Source organism: Scatophagus argus, chromosome 3 (genome assembly GCF_020382885.2).
Source record: "Scatophagus argus isolate fScaArg1 chromosome 3, fScaArg1.pri, whole genome shotgun sequence".
Lineage (NCBI taxonomy): Eukaryota > Metazoa > Chordata > Actinopteri > Scatophagidae > Scatophagus > Scatophagus argus.
In genome coordinates, this window is record NC_058495.1 from 13,335,541 (window position 1) to 13,353,178 (window position 17,638).

At 40.0% G+C, this 17,638-nt stretch overlaps 2 protein-coding genes across 2 annotated transcripts; one reads left to right on the plus strand and one right to left on the minus strand.

Moving 5' to 3' along the window:
• The first annotated feature begins 3,683 nt into the window (after positions 1-3,683).
• On the plus strand, positions 3,684-13,999 carry nuak2 (NUAK family, SNF1-like kinase, 2). The gene is made up of 6 exons (XM_046383735.1): positions 3,684-4,222; positions 8,318-8,438; positions 8,863-9,014; positions 10,104-10,169; positions 10,522-10,774; positions 10,911-13,999. Exons 1-6 carry the CDS (start codon positions 3,986-3,988, stop codon positions 11,954-11,956), a joined length of 1,875 nt encoding a protein of 624 aa, XP_046239691.1. The 5' UTR covers positions 3,684-3,985; the 3' UTR covers positions 11,957-13,999.
• ccnd3 (cyclin D3) lies at positions 12,820-17,471 on the minus strand. The gene is made up of 5 exons (XM_046383754.1): positions 16,837-17,471; positions 16,538-16,753; positions 15,903-16,065; positions 14,946-15,088; positions 12,820-14,706 (listed from the first exon to the last, which is right to left on the minus strand). The coding sequence occupies exons 1-5, from the start codon at positions 17,119-17,121 to the stop codon at positions 14,509-14,511; spliced, it is 1,005 nt and encodes a 334-aa protein (XP_046239710.1). The 5' UTR covers positions 17,122-17,471; the 3' UTR covers positions 12,820-14,508.
• Positions 17,472-17,638: the final 167 nt, after the last annotated feature.

Genomic DNA, 17,638 nt, shown 5'->3' on the forward strand with positions numbered 1-17,638 from the left:
GTGGCTGTGAATGAAGCTTTTTAGTAAAAAATTTCTTTCATCATCTGTGAAACATGTGATGTCGACATTTAGCCTACCAGACATTAAGATTTTGACTTAGTATCCCCTCATTTTTATTTACTATCTCATAATTTTGACTTACTTTTTATTTGATTCATAACTTTTAATTTTACTCTTTTCCTGGCAGTAATGGGCTTCCATAGTGATGCATGTCTGTGAAGATTCTCAGTCATCCAGATTATGTAATGGCTTGATGTCAAGCAAGTCCAGTTGCCTTCAGCTAAACATGCCCAAAGTAAATCTCAGGGGATTGAACAATACCCTAAGTAGTTCCCTAAAACGAATATTTATTCACACATTTAATTCATTCCAATGTACAAACATGAATGGGAAAGGAACATGAAACATATTTCTTGTATGTTATACAAGCTATTCCTTCATCGGAACATAAGTGTGATTTCTGTAGGTAATTGTGGCCCAAAGAAGCCTAACTGTGCAGTGGAGAATATCTAGTACCATTTTTTGTTTATTTGCTTCACTTTACACTGAAATTAGAGAAATGTTTGCAATATAGAGAATATTTTGAGGTAGAACACCAGATAACCAGTATGGGCATGGTGGTAGGACTTCATGCTGCTAATGAACGCCCTCTTCTGGCAGAGATACCGAATTACACAAACAGCACCTTCAAATAATAGCGAATTGATATATTGTCTATTATTATATCTTTTGTTTTGTCAGTCATCCATTGTGTTTTAGTCTGAGTTAATAAATGTAGATTGATCAGTGTATCTTTATGTCATGTTCCTTAATCTCATCTTCTTTTTTTCTGGTCTATGGGTTATTTTTTGTTCTTGTCCTTCCAAAATGAAGTGTGCATTTCATTCTGCTCTGTTCCAGATTACAACATTTTTATGTCTCAGTATTTTATGCCTGAGGCAAACCCAATGTCTTTAACAAGTTATATGTGGCATACTGAAGTAAAATGCGAGATCACTGGACAACAAAATCAATACTTCTGTTTGTGGAAATCCTACAAAGACTGAAGCAAAAATAGTTTTGTGTAAATCTGTCATTACTAAAGAAGCTTTCGCAGTCATCTCTTCCTGGACTAAAGAAAGCATAAAGGACAGTGAGTATCACAGGAGGAAGTTAAAGACAGGAAGGTTGGGTAACCCTCTTTCTGTGCTCTCGATGAAGGACTTGCAGCTAGTCTTTCAGGAGGATTTCAGTTCTCTATGACCTAAGGGGAAATGGGAGGTTCTTCGACAGAGACAAGCCTCTAAAAGGGACTAACTGATGTCTTTAGTTGAATGATGAAAACATTTTTTTACAGGGTATCCAAATTAGAATCTGAATAGTTGCTTTTATTATAATGTTCAAGCGCTCATATCTTAAATGGCCACAAATGGATTCTGAACCAGTTTATATGAATAATGATAGACTAAATATTAAAAACAGCACCACAAACTACAGCCTACAAAATGACCAAAAGTTAAAATTTAATCAGCAAAAACAATGAAACCTTCAGGAAAGTTGGATTTGCAGCAAGACTGTTGTATTAGACTGTATCAGTGTGTCAAACTGGCAACTGAGTGTCGTACTTTTAGGGATACACAACAAACTGTCTTCTGCACTTCTTAATTTGTATTTTGTCAGACGGTTATTGTTTTGCCCCAATAACCTAATGTATTTGACACTCAGTCAGGAAATGTAAATGATCCCCAAATTATCAAAAACCAGTGACAAGGTGGTAGGACTCCATCCATCCATCCATTTTCTATACCGCTTATCCGTCAGGTTCGCGGGGGAGCTGGAGCCTATGTGGTAGGACTCCATGATGCTAATGAGCGCCCTCTTGTGGCAGACATATGGATTACACAAACAACAATTTAAGTTAATGGGATAATTTTCTCAGGGGCTATTAGTCTATTATGTTGATTTCATAAAAGTTGACACTTAAGTATTTATTTACGTGTCTCCATTTTTTCTTTTACATTTTTCTGTCATCGACATTTCATTCTGTTCCCAGATTACAACATTTTTTGTAATCTATTTGTGACTTTTAGCTTGAAAAGCTCTTTCATTAGTATCCTGTTATTTTGTTCACAGTGTTCCTCTGAACGCATGAGTGAAGACGCCCTGGCACATTACTCAGAAAACTGAATGACATACACAATGGGTGTTCCTGATGAGTTAGGAGGTCAGTTAACACTGAGGAAGCAGCCAGTTGGCTGAAAGAGTGTTCCTGAAAACTGACGTCTGTTCAGTCTGTCCTGACTGATGAACACCCATCAGCTGTTTGAACTTATATTTCATTCCCCATAGGATAGTCAACATTAAACATGTTAAAATATACTTATATTATTGGAAAACTTGGGCCAGAGTCATTGTCTGTCTCAGGATTTCTGTCATCTGGTTCAGATCAGTCAGCCCATGTCCTTGTCCTCTTGCTCTTTTCAATAACTTATGTCCACTGGTTCACTTCAGACTGCCTATTTAGGTCAAGCTGACCAAAGTGAATAACCAAACATATATTCTCACTCTAACATATATTCTATATGGGAAACTCGAAGAGGGAAAAAGTGTCCTTTAAAAGGAACTGTGAGAGTCACAGCAGACAAGTGTAACCTTGTGTGGAACTTTGTTATCAGACACTCTTATGTTGTATGGTGGAAAAGTACAGTACAATAATTTGACATTATTTGCATGTGGTAAAAATTAATTTACCAGCAGAAAAAATTCATGAAATCAAAATGATCAACAAGTTAATATTACTGAACTCAGCAGTAGGATGTTTTTTTTTCTCCTTTTCACTTTACTCTTATTTGATATTGTTAATAGCATTTCATAATGCATATAAATGACCCTTAAGTGTGAAAGTTATACTATTACACATGATATTATTTGAACATGATGCATTCATGTGTAAGAAGCACATTCTGTTGGTCAAGTGGAGCGATTTTAACTAGTTGATAGAGGACTATGGTTGGCGTATGGAGGACATTTAATTGTGCTTATGTTTATATTTCAATTGAATGCATCATATTTTACAAGCTTCGCGCACGTTTTGTGTGTAAAATCTTAAGTTGTTAACCTGTCTTGGAGTAAAAACTACGATATTTTCTTATTAGTTGTAGTGGAGTAGAAGTTTAAAGTAGCATGAAAAAGACATACTCAAGTAAAGCACCAGTACCGCAAACCTCAGAAACAAGAAGTACAAATTAAAGTCCACCACTTCTATGTACCGTCAGCCTTTAAATACAATTGTCCTACATTCGGTTTCTTTTCGCGGTGCGCTTGTGTTATGTTCCCGTGCGCACCGTTTGACTCACCAGTCGCTCACACACATGCAGTGATCTACATTTTATACCCTTACTTACCAGCTAGCCTTCTGTCATTTCGTACTACTTTAGCCGTTGATTCTGCAAACCACTAGTACTCAGTTAGCCTGGCGGCACTAACGCAGCATTTCTATAAAATTCAGGTTTGACTTAAACAAAAAAACAAAAAAACAAACAGGATTCGTAAAGAAGAAAGCAACACAAACTTGATGAAAGAGTTAGTGTTAAAAACCAACTTCCCTCAACCTGTTATTTTTTTTTTTTTTACAGTTACCGGCACGGTTCGATATAACAAATCAAACGCTCCTCCGTCTCGCTGAAACGCCCCCTCGACTATTTGACGTGTCCGACTGCTGGCTGTGCTCCGCTCCTGTGGCAGCGTGCAGTGGACTGCCCGTCGGCCTCAGCTCCACAAAGAGGACGGACACGCTCTTCTGCCTTCACCACCGAAAGTAGTTGTGGTTGTACCTGCTGTACAGTCAGAGGTGGAAGAGTCCATATTTAGTCTCTTATCTTACTTGTACCTGAGCAGCTTTGGAAGCAACTTGCTCCAAACGACAGGGCATGCACGTTAACGACCACGACACCTGCGTCGGAAAAATCAAAAATACGGGGGGAAATAAAGATAACATTGTGTCAGGATGGACGGCTTCAGTGTTGCCCGTCTTTCGTCGAACCGTCGGCCGTCTGTGGAGGGAGCTTCACCCGATGAAAACACTCCATCTGGGAAAGCTGCGATCCAGGTGCCCGTGAAAAAACAAGCCGTGAAGAGACACCACCACAAACACAACCTGAAGCACAGGTATGAGTTTCTGGAGACCCTCGGGAAAGGAACCTATGGCAAAGTGAAGAAAGCCAAGGAAAGATCCGGTAGACTGGTAAGGATTGATATTAACCTTCTTTTGACGTTATTATTATTATTATTTTAACAATATGAGCCTATTCTATCACCAATGCCCACATCTGCGTTAGCTGTACTGTACTGTCGGCCACCTGTTGTTTAGACATAGAGTGCTATTTTTAGAAGATGTACAGTCTGCACACAGGTAGCCTGCATTTGGGTTTTGATAAGCGAGTAAAATTGCTGTACAGGTTTGGATTCAAGTTTCTCCCAGGAAAATAAAAAGCAAGTGGTGAGCTAAACTAATAAAAGAGGCAAGTGTGTCTCCTGCTGAAATGTTTGTCAGCTGCCAAACCAGCTTAAGTTTGCCTAAGAGTTCATTGTGTTTGTTTTAGAGGGGGGTTGCTCTTTCCTTCCCCTGTGTTTTATGAACACCGTGTCCTGTCTGTGTATTTCATAAGATCACCAAATAAGATTTTTGTTCTTACAATGTAAGCATTTATTCTCACCGCCTTTTTTTTTTATCAGTGGATTACAAACCGCGTAGATACTTGTCTGTTTGCCAGCAGGGTTGAAAAGCACACAGTGTAAGTCCTCTGTGTAAACTCAATTAAAATGAATTATCACTTAAGTATTTTCACATCACAGTACCAATCCTCACAAAGCCACATCTCAAGGAAACCTAATATTGTTAACAAGTTATATGTGTTGTATTAAAGTAAAATGCAAGATCATTGGACAACAAAGTTGATACTTCTGAGATCATCCAATGAAGACTGAAACAAAATTAGATTTCTGTGAATCTGTCAGTACTAAGAAGTTTTACACAGTCACTTCCTAACAGCATAACAAAAGCATAAGGGAAAGACGTTTCACTGGAAAGTGAGTGTGACGGGGAAATTTAAAACCGGAAAGTTAGGTAACTTTCTATGCTGCGACGAAGGAAGAGAGGGAAACTGCAGCTAGCTTTCAGGTGGATTCCAGTTCCCTATGACCTAAGGGGAAATGGGAGGTATTTAGATAGCAATAAGCCTCCAAAAGGGACAAACGTATGCCTTTAGTTGAGGGGTAATGTCTGATGTGAGATGTCAGTATCTTGGATTATTACTATTATTATGTATTATGTTCAGATTTATATCTAAAATGGCCACAAATGGATTATGTAGCAGTTTATATGAATGATGGTAGACTAAATGTTCGAAACACAGCAGTTTGATGCTCTGCAGTTCAACAGCACCACAAACTACAGCCTACAAAATAACCATAAAGATTAATTAAAAACAACAAAAAAAAAAGAACCACTGAAACACCTTCGTAAAGGTGAGACACGTGTATTAGACTGCATTAGTTTTAATTACATATATTTAATGAACTGGCAACTAAGTGTAATTTTGTGTATACATGACAAACTGTGTTCTACATTTCATAATTGTTATTTTGCCAGGTCATTTGTTTTTTTCCAAAACCTAATGTGTCCAACATTTAATCGGGGAAATGTAAATGATAGACAAATAATCAAAAAGCACACCTTGACTGGAAATGCATTTTCCTGTTTTGCAGGTAGACAGTTTCAGATAAGCAGCTCATCAGAAAACAGATACTTGGCATAGTGAACTCCCTTTGTAATGTTTATTAGAAATTCACTTTGTTAAAAGATCATGTTTGTTATGAGTGAAAACACTGACAACTCAGGGAAGTAACTGTTAGGAATTCCCCTTTTGTACCTGCAGTAAACATGTGGTGATACAAGTTCAGCCTTGCCTACACACCCACCTCAGCACTGTCTGACATGACTTACTGTAACACTTTGGTTTTTATAGAATGAGGCTGATGTCTGAGACGTATCCCTGCAGGCATTTTCCTAATCTTCACGCCTCAAATTTGTGTTCATATGTCCAAACACCGATTAGCCCAAATGCGCATGTTGAATCCACACCAAACAAATGCAGCTTAAACGGCATTTCACATAGAATGGAAACCTGAGAAACATTCATTTGCTTCGTTTTTATCTGCCTAACTTCTTGCTGACAACATAATGGGAGTGACACAGCACAAAAGATGGCTTCATATCGCGTGCGTTGGGGCACTACAGCTGTTCCCATTGTCTAAATGTGTAAGTTTGATTACATAACCCATTTAAGTGGGGGGTTTCAGCAAGCAGGGCTGAAGTGTTGACCTCACACTCAGAGCACAGACATGTGTGCTGTGTGTGTGTCCAAAATGACGCCGCAATTAACCTAGATTGTTTCATACCAGGTGTTTATAAATCTGTTATGATTTTTGAAGGGAAAGTTCTTCCTTCTTTATAGCTACAAGTTAGTTATTAACTTGGAACGCTTCAAGTTATGAAATTGGTTTGCACCGTTAAAACTTAAGAAATGTCTTTGGTTCTGATGGGAAACAAAAGTAGTCGGGCTGCAACTAACAGTTATCTGTACTGTTGAATCTTTTGGACTATAAAATATCCTAAAAACACAAAGATAATACATTTACTATCACAAAGGCAAAGAAAAGCAGCAAATCCTCACAAGTGAGAACCTAAAACTAGGAAATGTCCAGCACTTTTGCTAATGACTAATCAAGTTACCACTTAGTGATCAGCTTGACCTATCAATTATTTTAGCTCTAATCTGTTGTACTAACCAATCAAAATCAATCAGCTATGTAAACAAAAGGCCACTGCAGCATCTCAACCTTTAACATAACTTCCATAAATATCAGTTTTATAGGACAGATTCACTAAACTATTCAGCAGTTACACCTGAAAGTGTTTTCCAATGCAAAAATCTGGTTTTGTTGGTACAGGAACTTGGCATTAAATATCGAAGATTTCAACCTCAGTAACTATCGCGTGGAGCAAACCTACAGCAACAAAGACTGCACAGACGTCTAGATAACCGCACAGGAGTGTGAATTCATCATGAGTGTGGCTTCAGCCTGTCTGACAGCTATGCAAACAAACGCAGGAAACCGCAGTTCCCAGTATCAGGAAAAAGGTCTGCGTGGTGTGAGTACGGTGACGATCTGGAGGAGAATCCAAGCCAGACAGTGACTCAAGACAGGAGACAGTTGAGTGTTGAAAACTGATATGACAAGTTGCTGCTTTACTCATTTCCCCTGTGTCTATGGCCTTGAGGGTTAGAAAGGAGACTAAACAAGGACACCCTTCCACCAGTGCCATCTGGGGCCTCATGACACCCTACAAAGTTGGGGTAGACTGATGACGCATTCAGTGCACACAGGAATCCCAGGCATCTGAGCTTCAAATAGGCAAACACAACATAAAGACATGTATGCACACTAGCTTGTATGCGACAGGTCTATGAATACAGACCCAAACAGATAGTATTCAGATTTAAATTTCCTTATGCTACGAGTCTCACAGACAGAACAGGAGACAATAGGTTTCTTTGCAGCAGACAATACTTGACCCGACTGTCCCTCCGCCTTGGTAGAAACAACATAGCAGAGTTTTCAGTTCACTGCCCACTGTTCCTTTCACAAGAGGATCACCTTCAGATGGAACCCAATTCTTATTAAATATTAGTGTGAATGTTTTGAGTTTTTTTTTCTGTCTTGTTTTGCTAAATAAAAAAATCTAGCAGATTAAGGTACCGACTTCTTTTGCAACAGCAGTGCAGCTGCTGACCATTGTATTATTGTTTATTTTGTCATTAAAGCAGTGATTATGTATCGTGTGAAAGAATAAACACATTCCTTTTCTTACAACTGAAACTCCTGATTTCATAAACAACAGAATTGACTCTTGCATATTAAATACACTCGGGTGTTTTGCTGCTGCAGTCTTGTTTGGACTGGTATAACCAGTAGCTTACGGTGGCTAATGTTGGCAAACTGTGAAAAATAAATATTGTGTAACTGACATTACAGAGTCTGTGCATCGACTGATGGTTTTAATTTTGTTTTAATATTTAAAAATGATCTTATAACTGTTGCTTATGGCCACAGTGGCTTCTGTTTGTTCAAAGTTAGTGTTACTTTAAACTAAATATCTGACTCTTCTAACAACTGTAAAGATGTATCATGTTATTGATTGGTCCCTGGATTGACTTTGCTAATATTTGCGCAAAGTATTTCTTTTCACCAAAAGTCATCTTTTTTCTTTTTTAAGGTTGCCATAAAGTCAATCAGAAAGGAGAAGATCAAAGATGAGCAAGACCTGATTCATATTCGCAGAGAAATTGAGATCATGTCCACACTTTGCCACCCCCACATCATCACCATATATGAAGGTAAGGCTGTGTGTGTGTGTGTGTGTGTCAGAGGTGGCTGAATCTGAGTCACATGCAGAGTGAAATGTGACACATGAAGAAGGACGTCTCTCTGTTTGAGATTGAGAGTTTGGTCACGCAAGTCTTTATGCTGAAGAGTGATGCTGGGTTACGTAAACACTGATACCCTGTCGCACCCCGTCAGCGCCGCAGGACAATGTGTGGAGCCTTGTGTCTTCCATTGCCCCTCACGCCTGAAGAGATGGTCATCATTCAATGTTCCTCCACCTCAGTGCATGTTTGTTTGCAATACAGTCATCATGGGGCCCTGTGTATCCTAATCAGTGTCAACTAAGGGTTGTACAAATCTTTTATATGTGTTGTTCCTATGAAAGGCTCAGCGCGGTCCACACTGAAATGTCAAGTGGTCTTTTTGATCTTTCAGTATTTGAAAACAAGGACAAAATTGTGATTGTGATGGAATATGCCAGCCAAGGGGACCTGTATGACTACATCTGTGACAAGAGGAACATCTCTGAACGGGAAGCCAGGCACTTCTTCAGACAAATTGTATCAGCTGTGCACTACTGCCATCAGGTAAGACTGTCTTTGTTGACCCAGCACTTTTAAACAGAACACACAAAGTCATTCACCGTATAATTGAGGATATGTCAATATGTGTGCATCATAACTCTGGTATAAAAACGAAAGTTGAAGCCATGGTATCCTATGCACAGCTGCTAAGTCAAACCTAATGGCACCTAGCTTCACTCAGACTGGGAGACTAGCTGCTCCAAGAGTTGTTTTTTTTTCCAGGGCACTGGCACCCCCATAGTTACATAATGGGCATTATTCACTGTCAGCCTGCTGTTCTGAACAGGGAGGCTGTGAGAACGATGCTGGAGAAACTGAACAGTTGGCCTGTACAAAGCTAGCGTCAGGGCTAAAGGCCAGCATAACACAGTCCCAACACACGCACGCATGGTCTCACAAACTAATGAGGGTGTGAGGGAACAGAAAGGCTCCGCACGCACACACACAATCGCTTGGTCTCATAGTCCAGAGTTGTGTAATTACAGACATTTACAGCGCACTATACTTTGGTGTAGCTGTCCAGCATTTTGCAGAACATTTCTAAATGTTTGCTGGACAATATTTACGTAGTGAATTGCCCTGTCATACTCTGTGCGAACCATCTGTCCTATTTAAGTTTTATTGAGTGGTTGTCTGTTGTTAAATATTTTATTTTCCACAATGAAAGGGGAAAGGTCAGCTAAATCCTTTTAAAATCAATTATGTGATGCATTTTAAAGTACAGCACGTATAACTTTGACATAAGACAACCTAAAGAAATGTGTCTGTTGCTTCAAGAAGTGTTTCTACATAACAAATAGCTGACCTGCATTTTTGAAAGAAAAACAAATTCAAACTTTGCATGAGTCAAAGGCATTCCCCCCTGCAGAGCGGAGGACAATGAAGCGTAGCTGACGCACCAGGAAAAAAAATCTTCACTCGGGGAAAAGAATGTGTTCTGACCCAGTAAAAACTAATCCTTTTATGTAATCTAGACAACCTCCAGTAAACTGACGTGTAATAATCTGGGTTGGAGAAATCATACATTTTTATCATTGTAAAAAATATATATACTGTGCAAAAAACTGACACCTTTTGTTTCCTCTCTTTCAGAATGGTATAGTACACCGGGACCTGAAACTGGAGAATATTTTACTAGATGGCAATGGCAATGTGAAGGTAGGGACATGATGAACATGAAAATGAGTAGTTACACACGTGTACCGTTTTCAAACCGAACTGATAATGAGGTTTTTTGGCATTTTATTTATTGTTTATGGTTAGGATTATAAATAACAGCACAAAGGAAATACAAAGAAACTGAACATTTAATGACATATTTCAGCACTTCTTGCACTGGATCATGTGTAAAGGTGATTCACAATGAAATATGAAATATGAAATCGGAGTAGTAGGTGTTATGAGTAACTCTTGAGGGGTTAGTGATGCATATGGAAATTTTTCAGGAGTCTACAGCTGATAATGACACATTAATGTGGCTCAGCATGATGTCTACGTCTTGATATTGCAGATTGCAGACTTCGGCCTGTCGAATCTCTACCACGGTGATGAGTATCTTCAAACCTTTTGCGGGAGCCCCCTGTATGCCTCGCCAGAGATTGTCAATGGAAGGCCATACCATGGGCCAGAGGTAGACACCTGGTCTCTTGGCGTGCTGTTATACACAATGGTTCATGGCACCATGCCATTTGATGGACACAACCACAAGACACTTGTCCAACAGATAAGCACTGGAAACTACCGAAAACCCAACAATCCTTCTGGTAAGTCCTTCAGCTTTCCTTTGAACGGATTGAAAATTATTTTCGTGTTAATACTTTGTTTTGCAGTTTATTTTTTAATATGATGTAAAATGTACAAAACAACAAATTAACAGTTTTTTTTCTGTTCATCTCTCAGATGCATGTGGGCTTATCCGTTGGATGCTGATGGTAAATCCTGAGCGCAGAGCCACAATAGAGGAGATTGCGGGACATTGGTGGCTCAACTGGGGCTACCAGCAGCCATTACTGGCTGAGACAAAGAGTAGTCCAGCAGAGCAGACCGTTTCATCAGCCTCTCCATTGACAACACACCCTGCGGGGCTGGCAAGTGTTGCCAGCTGGCTGCGCCGCACATCCAGGCCTTTACTGGAGAATGGCTCCAAGATGCGCTGCCTGCTCCGCTCACAGGGCGGTGGAGGGGATGTCATTCGGCAGCGCTCCCTGCGAAGGTCACGAAAGGAGAACAATGTCTCCCAGAATGTTCATGAGGGAAACACAGACAGTCGCCCCTCAAAAGGTATTTTAAAGAGACGCAACAGTGTGAAGCAGAAGGCAACAAGTGAATCCTCTGCCGTAGGTTCAGTGGAGCCACACATTTTGGGTTTGTCTGCTCCAGCCAATGTCCCTTCAGTGGCATTGCTGCCTCGCAAAGGTATCTTAAAGAAGCCCACAGAACAAGAGTCAGGGTACTACTCTTCCTCTCCTGAGAACAGTGACTCTGGCTGGGCACCACAAACTAAAGAGTGCCCTTCAGCACCAACCTATAGGAAAGGTATTTTGAAGCGCAATGGAAAGTTCTCCACTGGCAGACTGCAGGAGTTTGGCTCTCTAGACCAGCTGGCAGCCTCTTTACCCTGTGGGGGCACCAGGTCAAGACCAAGTGGGGCCATTAGCGAGGACAGCATTCTGTCCTCAGAGTCCTTCGACCAGCTTGATCTACCAGACCGAGTAGGACCTCCAGCACAAATGGATAAGTCAGCCAAGGCCAGAATGAGAGGATGTGTGTCTGCTGACAACTTGCTGGACATCCAGGAAGATGGGATTCTTGGGGACGGGTCGCTGAGGCCCTGGAACTGCTACAAGTCCGGAGTGGCTGACAGTGCTTTTTCCATCACAGACTGTGATAATGTAACAGAGGCTTACAAACAGGCCATGGTTTTACGAGGCTCTGCAGCAAGCTAAAGACCAGTAATTAGTTAAAGACTCTGGCTAAAGGCTTGTTTCTCTTGCAGAATTTTTAAATGACTGTAAACTACTGAAGACACGATAGCCACGATGTGGAATTACCAGCACATGTTGACGCTGATCATTTCAGCTAACTTCAGGAATAGCACAGTACCAAAAAGGGAGGAGGCTTCTTGATAAATATCTGATTGTGTTTGAGATGGTGCTTGATAAATGTTGCTTGTGAGTTTGAATAGATTGTAAAGTGGATTTGAGGGCTAAAAGTAACCAGATGGCACAGTATTTTACAAAAATGACTACAGTTGAAAATGTCCATTTCAGAGATTCTCAGGAGGAAGACGAGTGCTGCTGTTGGTCAGTCAGGTCAATTAAAAGTGTGAATATTGCAAAAAGTCACCCTGAAACCAAAACACTGGTCTTCAATGTCAAAAACTACATTTGTAGAGCATATTGCTCAGTGACAATATATTAGGAAACTGACATTTTACCGAGTCACTGTATTGTTTAAATATTGCATAAGCCCCAAAGCATCTACATCTTTTATTGTCACCAATGCAGTTTGGAAAAATGTTTATGACTTACTGGTCCCTCGCTCTTCTCGTGTTGTGACAGCCTTATCTGTATCTGTCCTTATATATATCTTATCTGTGATAGCAGCAATAACTTAAAAGTTCAATATTAGCATGGTTTCACTTTTACAATAAAACTACATACTATAATCTTCACTCTTCAGGATGTGGGAGAAACATTTCATGGATACCAAAGAGCAAATTTTTGCTAATATTGTTGGGCTTCTTTTTCTTATTTTAAGGCACTAGCAAAAAAGTGGATTGCGTGTTTGTAACAGGGATTTTTTTTAATTGTTTTTTTTTTTTTTTCTTAAAATGACGTTTGGATAATTACTTGAATGATAATCGTGACACACATCAACCCAAACCAGTAGAACCTGCTTTGGCTTCCAAGGCTACAATGATACATGTGCGCAGGTGGCAGTTTGACATGAAGGTGGAGCTTGAAAGGCACTTTATAGGTCTTTGAACGTCACAAACTGAAATTTGAAAACCAATAGTGTGTTTGAAAGTGAGCTTTGAACCCCAGCTAACTACTTTATAACTACTGTGTATAATGTGGGACGTGCTTAATGTGTAACCTTTCAACTGGATTTTCAACATCAGTCATGGACCTCAGGTGCACTGAACTTTAAAATTTTATTTAAAATATCGTGACACCTGGGGTGGAACAGTGGTTCACAATGTTGGATCAGAAGTTTAGCCATCTGTTAAAATGCTGCATTTTGGTGACTCAAACAAAACTTACTAGGTTTAAATCATGAATCACTGATTAAGTTTCACAAGATATTTCATACAATGTTTTACAGTTTTCTGGTTGGCTTACTAATTCTGCTTTATGAAATACCTCCTGTTGTTTACAGGTACATCGATCAATATGTTGTGTTTGTTTGAGTATGAAATTTCATGCTGCACACTTGAGTTACTTAATTGGACTGGCATGTCTGGCGTTAAATTACAGCAACAGTCGGTGCACTTTATTGGGCCACTGAAACTTGATAACAATAAAAATTATCAGCTTTCATGCAGGTATTTAGTTCATGTAACAGAAGTTGCGTAACGCAGTGTCTGCAATCATGCTGTTGTTCAGAAACTGGAATGTGTAATCTAGATTTTTTTCAGTTATTTATGATTATGGTTTTTACCACACTATGAGGCTGATGGGGAATAGAAAGACTGCATGTATGCTGTTGTCACCTGTAATCTGTCCCTTGTGAAGTGATGGGGGAAAAAAATGCTGTTAGCCATCAGGAAGACGGACCAAAAATGCAATTTGGTTCATTTTTTTTGTACAACACTGTGCATTTGGGCACTTCATTGCTGTTTTTCTTTCTATGCAGCCTCTATTAATATTTTTTAACAGAAATGGAAACAAAAACATGTTTGCCAAAGTTTCTGGCTTATCGTTTATATGACTGTGATCTGCCATGTGACCGGGATAAGGAGATCATTAAAAAAAGACAAAAAACAGGACAGTACTAGCTTGTGTTGTTTGTGATCTACATTTGAATGTTTTCTGTCCTAGTTTAACAGTATTGCTTCATAGTCACAATGGAAATCCAGACTGTATTGAAATCATGCAGAAACATCTATTCAAAAACTGTCCGGATACAAAGCTAACATAACATTTTCAGTGAATCCAGATAAACTGCCACATACATATGTATAGAAGATATAACATATAAAATGTGCAAACATTGCTATTAGGATTCAGTGCAATTCAACTGTCAGTATCACCAAAAAAGTGACGCGGCTAAATATTAACGAAAGGCTTACAAAGCTGCTTTAGCAACTGCAACAATACTTAAAATATGCAGCAATGGGATTTTTCTAACTGCAGTAGCTCCACGCACATTGCAGAGGCATCGCCAAAATATTCAACATACAAAGAACAATTAAGATGAAGGCAAAATGGCATTTGGACACATTTCTCCTGGTATTTAGGCTTCATGCTCTGTCTCATGACTGTAAGATGACAGATCATTTTTGACATTCGTGGCAGGGAGGAGTATTGCAGCTTGATGCCACTGGTGTCAACACAACATCCTGAATGTCAGCAGGAGTGTAGCTGATCTTTGAGCTATGTGCTCTGGATCTGCAAACACCAGCCTGGAAACAAGTGGGCAGGCTGATCTCCAACACACTCCCTAGCTGGTCATAGCAGAGGAGGACAGAGCTCTGTTCAGGGTCAGATTAAAAGAAAAACACCCTTAAGTTCATCAGTAGATCAAAGGTAGACTTTTTCTGTGGATCTCAACTGATACCACATCTGCCTGATTTGCTCTTCTAAACATGCAAAAGTTGTTTTTTTTTTTTTCTCTGTTTGATTGGGGTTCTTGTTAAAATGACAAACATACCAGTCAGTGAACACAACAGGGCAAAGTCAAAAGAGTTCAAAATTTGAACTTTACCCTTACCAGATCAATGGACAAAAGATTAGCCAAAAACTTCAAAAGCCAATTGGAGGCGACGGCGGCATCCACTAACTTTAGCCTCTGCGCCGCAATGCTCACACAGGCACATGCAACAGTGGAGGGTAAGAGCAGTGAAAACCTGCAGTCTGAAGGTAAGAGAGGGAGATTACCTTCTCTAAAAATGAAAACAATCAGTATTCACTTTAAGTACATGTTAAGTATTCAGCACTGAGAAAGTCAGTAAAGGCTACATGTAGACAACTGGACAGATGCCACCATTGTGGACACACCCTGATGGACAAAAGCCAGTACTCAAAAGCAAACACTTCCCAAAACCTGATAATCTGATACTATATCCTAATTGCTTGAGGCAGGAGAAATGCCGAGACAAAAACTTAGCCATTCAATCCATGCTCAGACACCTTTTTGAATGGGATACAATGTCGGGAGCCTGAAATGATCTGAATTTTATAGGCTGTAATGTCATAGTCCATCTAAAACAGCATTAACTGACTATATCCCTGTGACCTGTTGCCTCGGGCAGCATTACAGAGATTCGTGGGAAGTCAGCCAGCTGAATGGTCAGACGCAGGTCTTTCACAGGAGACAATGCAGGATTACATAAACTCAGCTCTGTGTCTCCAAAATGAACTGCTGACACATCGTAATCAAAGTTCTGGCTACTTTGTGTCTATTGTTCACTGTGTGGGAAGTCATTTAACTGTTACATTTAATGCTAAATAACCAAAAAAGTTATTACTTATGACAAATTCAATCATAAGGGGTATAAAATAGCTGCTTTCATTGCAGTGGAATGATGAAGTGGCCTTAAAATTGAGCTGAGAAATCATTTAAGTATTATTTTATTTATTTTTATCAACCCCTAATGCATATTGTCCTCTGCTGAATTTGGAGAAAAAAAAAAACTTCATGTGATGGTAACTCGGTTATGTAACTTACCAGTGGCTGCAAGAGCAATATAAGCGTGAACATGCCTGCACATGTTTGGAAGGTGGTGGGGCCAAACAAAGGGGAGAGCGTGAAGAATCGGCTCCAGGAAGTCAGAGGGTACCACAGAGGCCAGACACCAGTCTAACCTGGAGACCACGGCCACCTCCCACTGCTGTAACACACACAGTGTTCTCGACTAAACTCACCATCAAAATGCCACTGCATGAAACCTTCCACATAAAATATAAATTATTTGCAGATGCGAACATTTCACAGAATGTGATTTGCTTATGAGCTTTGAAAACAAAGCCATGTTTGAGCGACCCTTTCTGTACAGTGGCTCTTTATAACTTGTTACATCCCACTAACTTAAGAGAAATAAGTTGCACATTTGAGCAGAAAAATGTTTTTGGGATGCTGCGTCCCTGTGACTTGTGGGCCTGGTTCAGAGACTTCTTCCAACATTTATCCGAGTTCTATGTTACAGATTATTGTGGTTACATTACTCTGTGCTGGTGGTGTTGTTTATGGGGAGATGTAGTAGTATGTAAAATACTATTAGACCCCTTGGGACAGACTGATTCTGGTCCTTTTCTTTTCTGAATCTCTGCACTTATATACATTATATAAAAACAAAGAGATACCAGGATGTCTGAGACTGAGATGGAGTTGTCTGTGTAGATACAAAGCTTGCTGGCAGTCAGAGGAACGGTCTCTCTCATTTTGGAGGCCAGGAACATGCAAACAGCCCCTAAAAGCTGCAGCTTGGACTTTTCGATGGCATAACGGCTCAGGTAACAGTCCAGGTAATGCACCGACAGCGGAAACACCTCCTGCTCACATTTCTGCTCCTCACACACCTGAAAGAGAGCCATCTGTTGAAGTGAAGATCAACCGTGTGAAATGCATTTCAGTTTGGAGGCCTCTAGGCTGATTTGCATACCCGAAACATCCATACTGCTAGAATCCTCCGCATGTATGGCTGGACGTCTTTCTGGATCTTGCCAAAGTAAGGGGACACCTGGCAGGTCTTTTCCATGGCGGTCAGATGGTGCAGCGCTCTGGGGTCGCCGGTTACGGCTTGGTCGCGGGCCGCCCGAACGACCGAATTACGCCCAATTTCACCCGCAATCGAGTCTGTGGGTCGACTGTGTGGCTGTCCATCTTCACAACAATCCATTCGACGAGTGCAGATACAGGGGCATTCAATATGGTTTCCGGAAATCATAAAAAATATCTATAAACCGTTGAGCTAGATGTTAACAGTTACCGTTATTCATCATTTTAGCTAACCTTCGCTAGCTGCTAACTGAGCGGTAGCTAACGGTCAATAACTGCTCGGTTAGTAACAGGCCAGCGAGGCCAGAATCAGTAAATTACACCAAAGCCAAAATGTCTTTTTTGAGTGCCACTGACCAAGTGAAGTTGAACAAATACACGAAGATTGTTGTCATTGTTGTTGAAATTGGGGATCCTCTTGCAATATGGGATAAAGCTGAATTTGAATGTAACAATTATGCACTGCCTTCTGTTTGCATTTACAGTCTTTCATTGAGGGTACATTTTGCATTTGCACTTTCCTTTTTTGTCAAGGGCTGTGACTTCCCTTTTTTTTAAAAAAAAAAAAAAAAAGTATTGTCTATTTGGTAAATGTTACAGCCATTATTTTTAATATTTTATAATACACGGGAAAATATTTGTGTTCAGTGAATATCTGATGTTTGCATCTTTTCTGACAGTGAGAA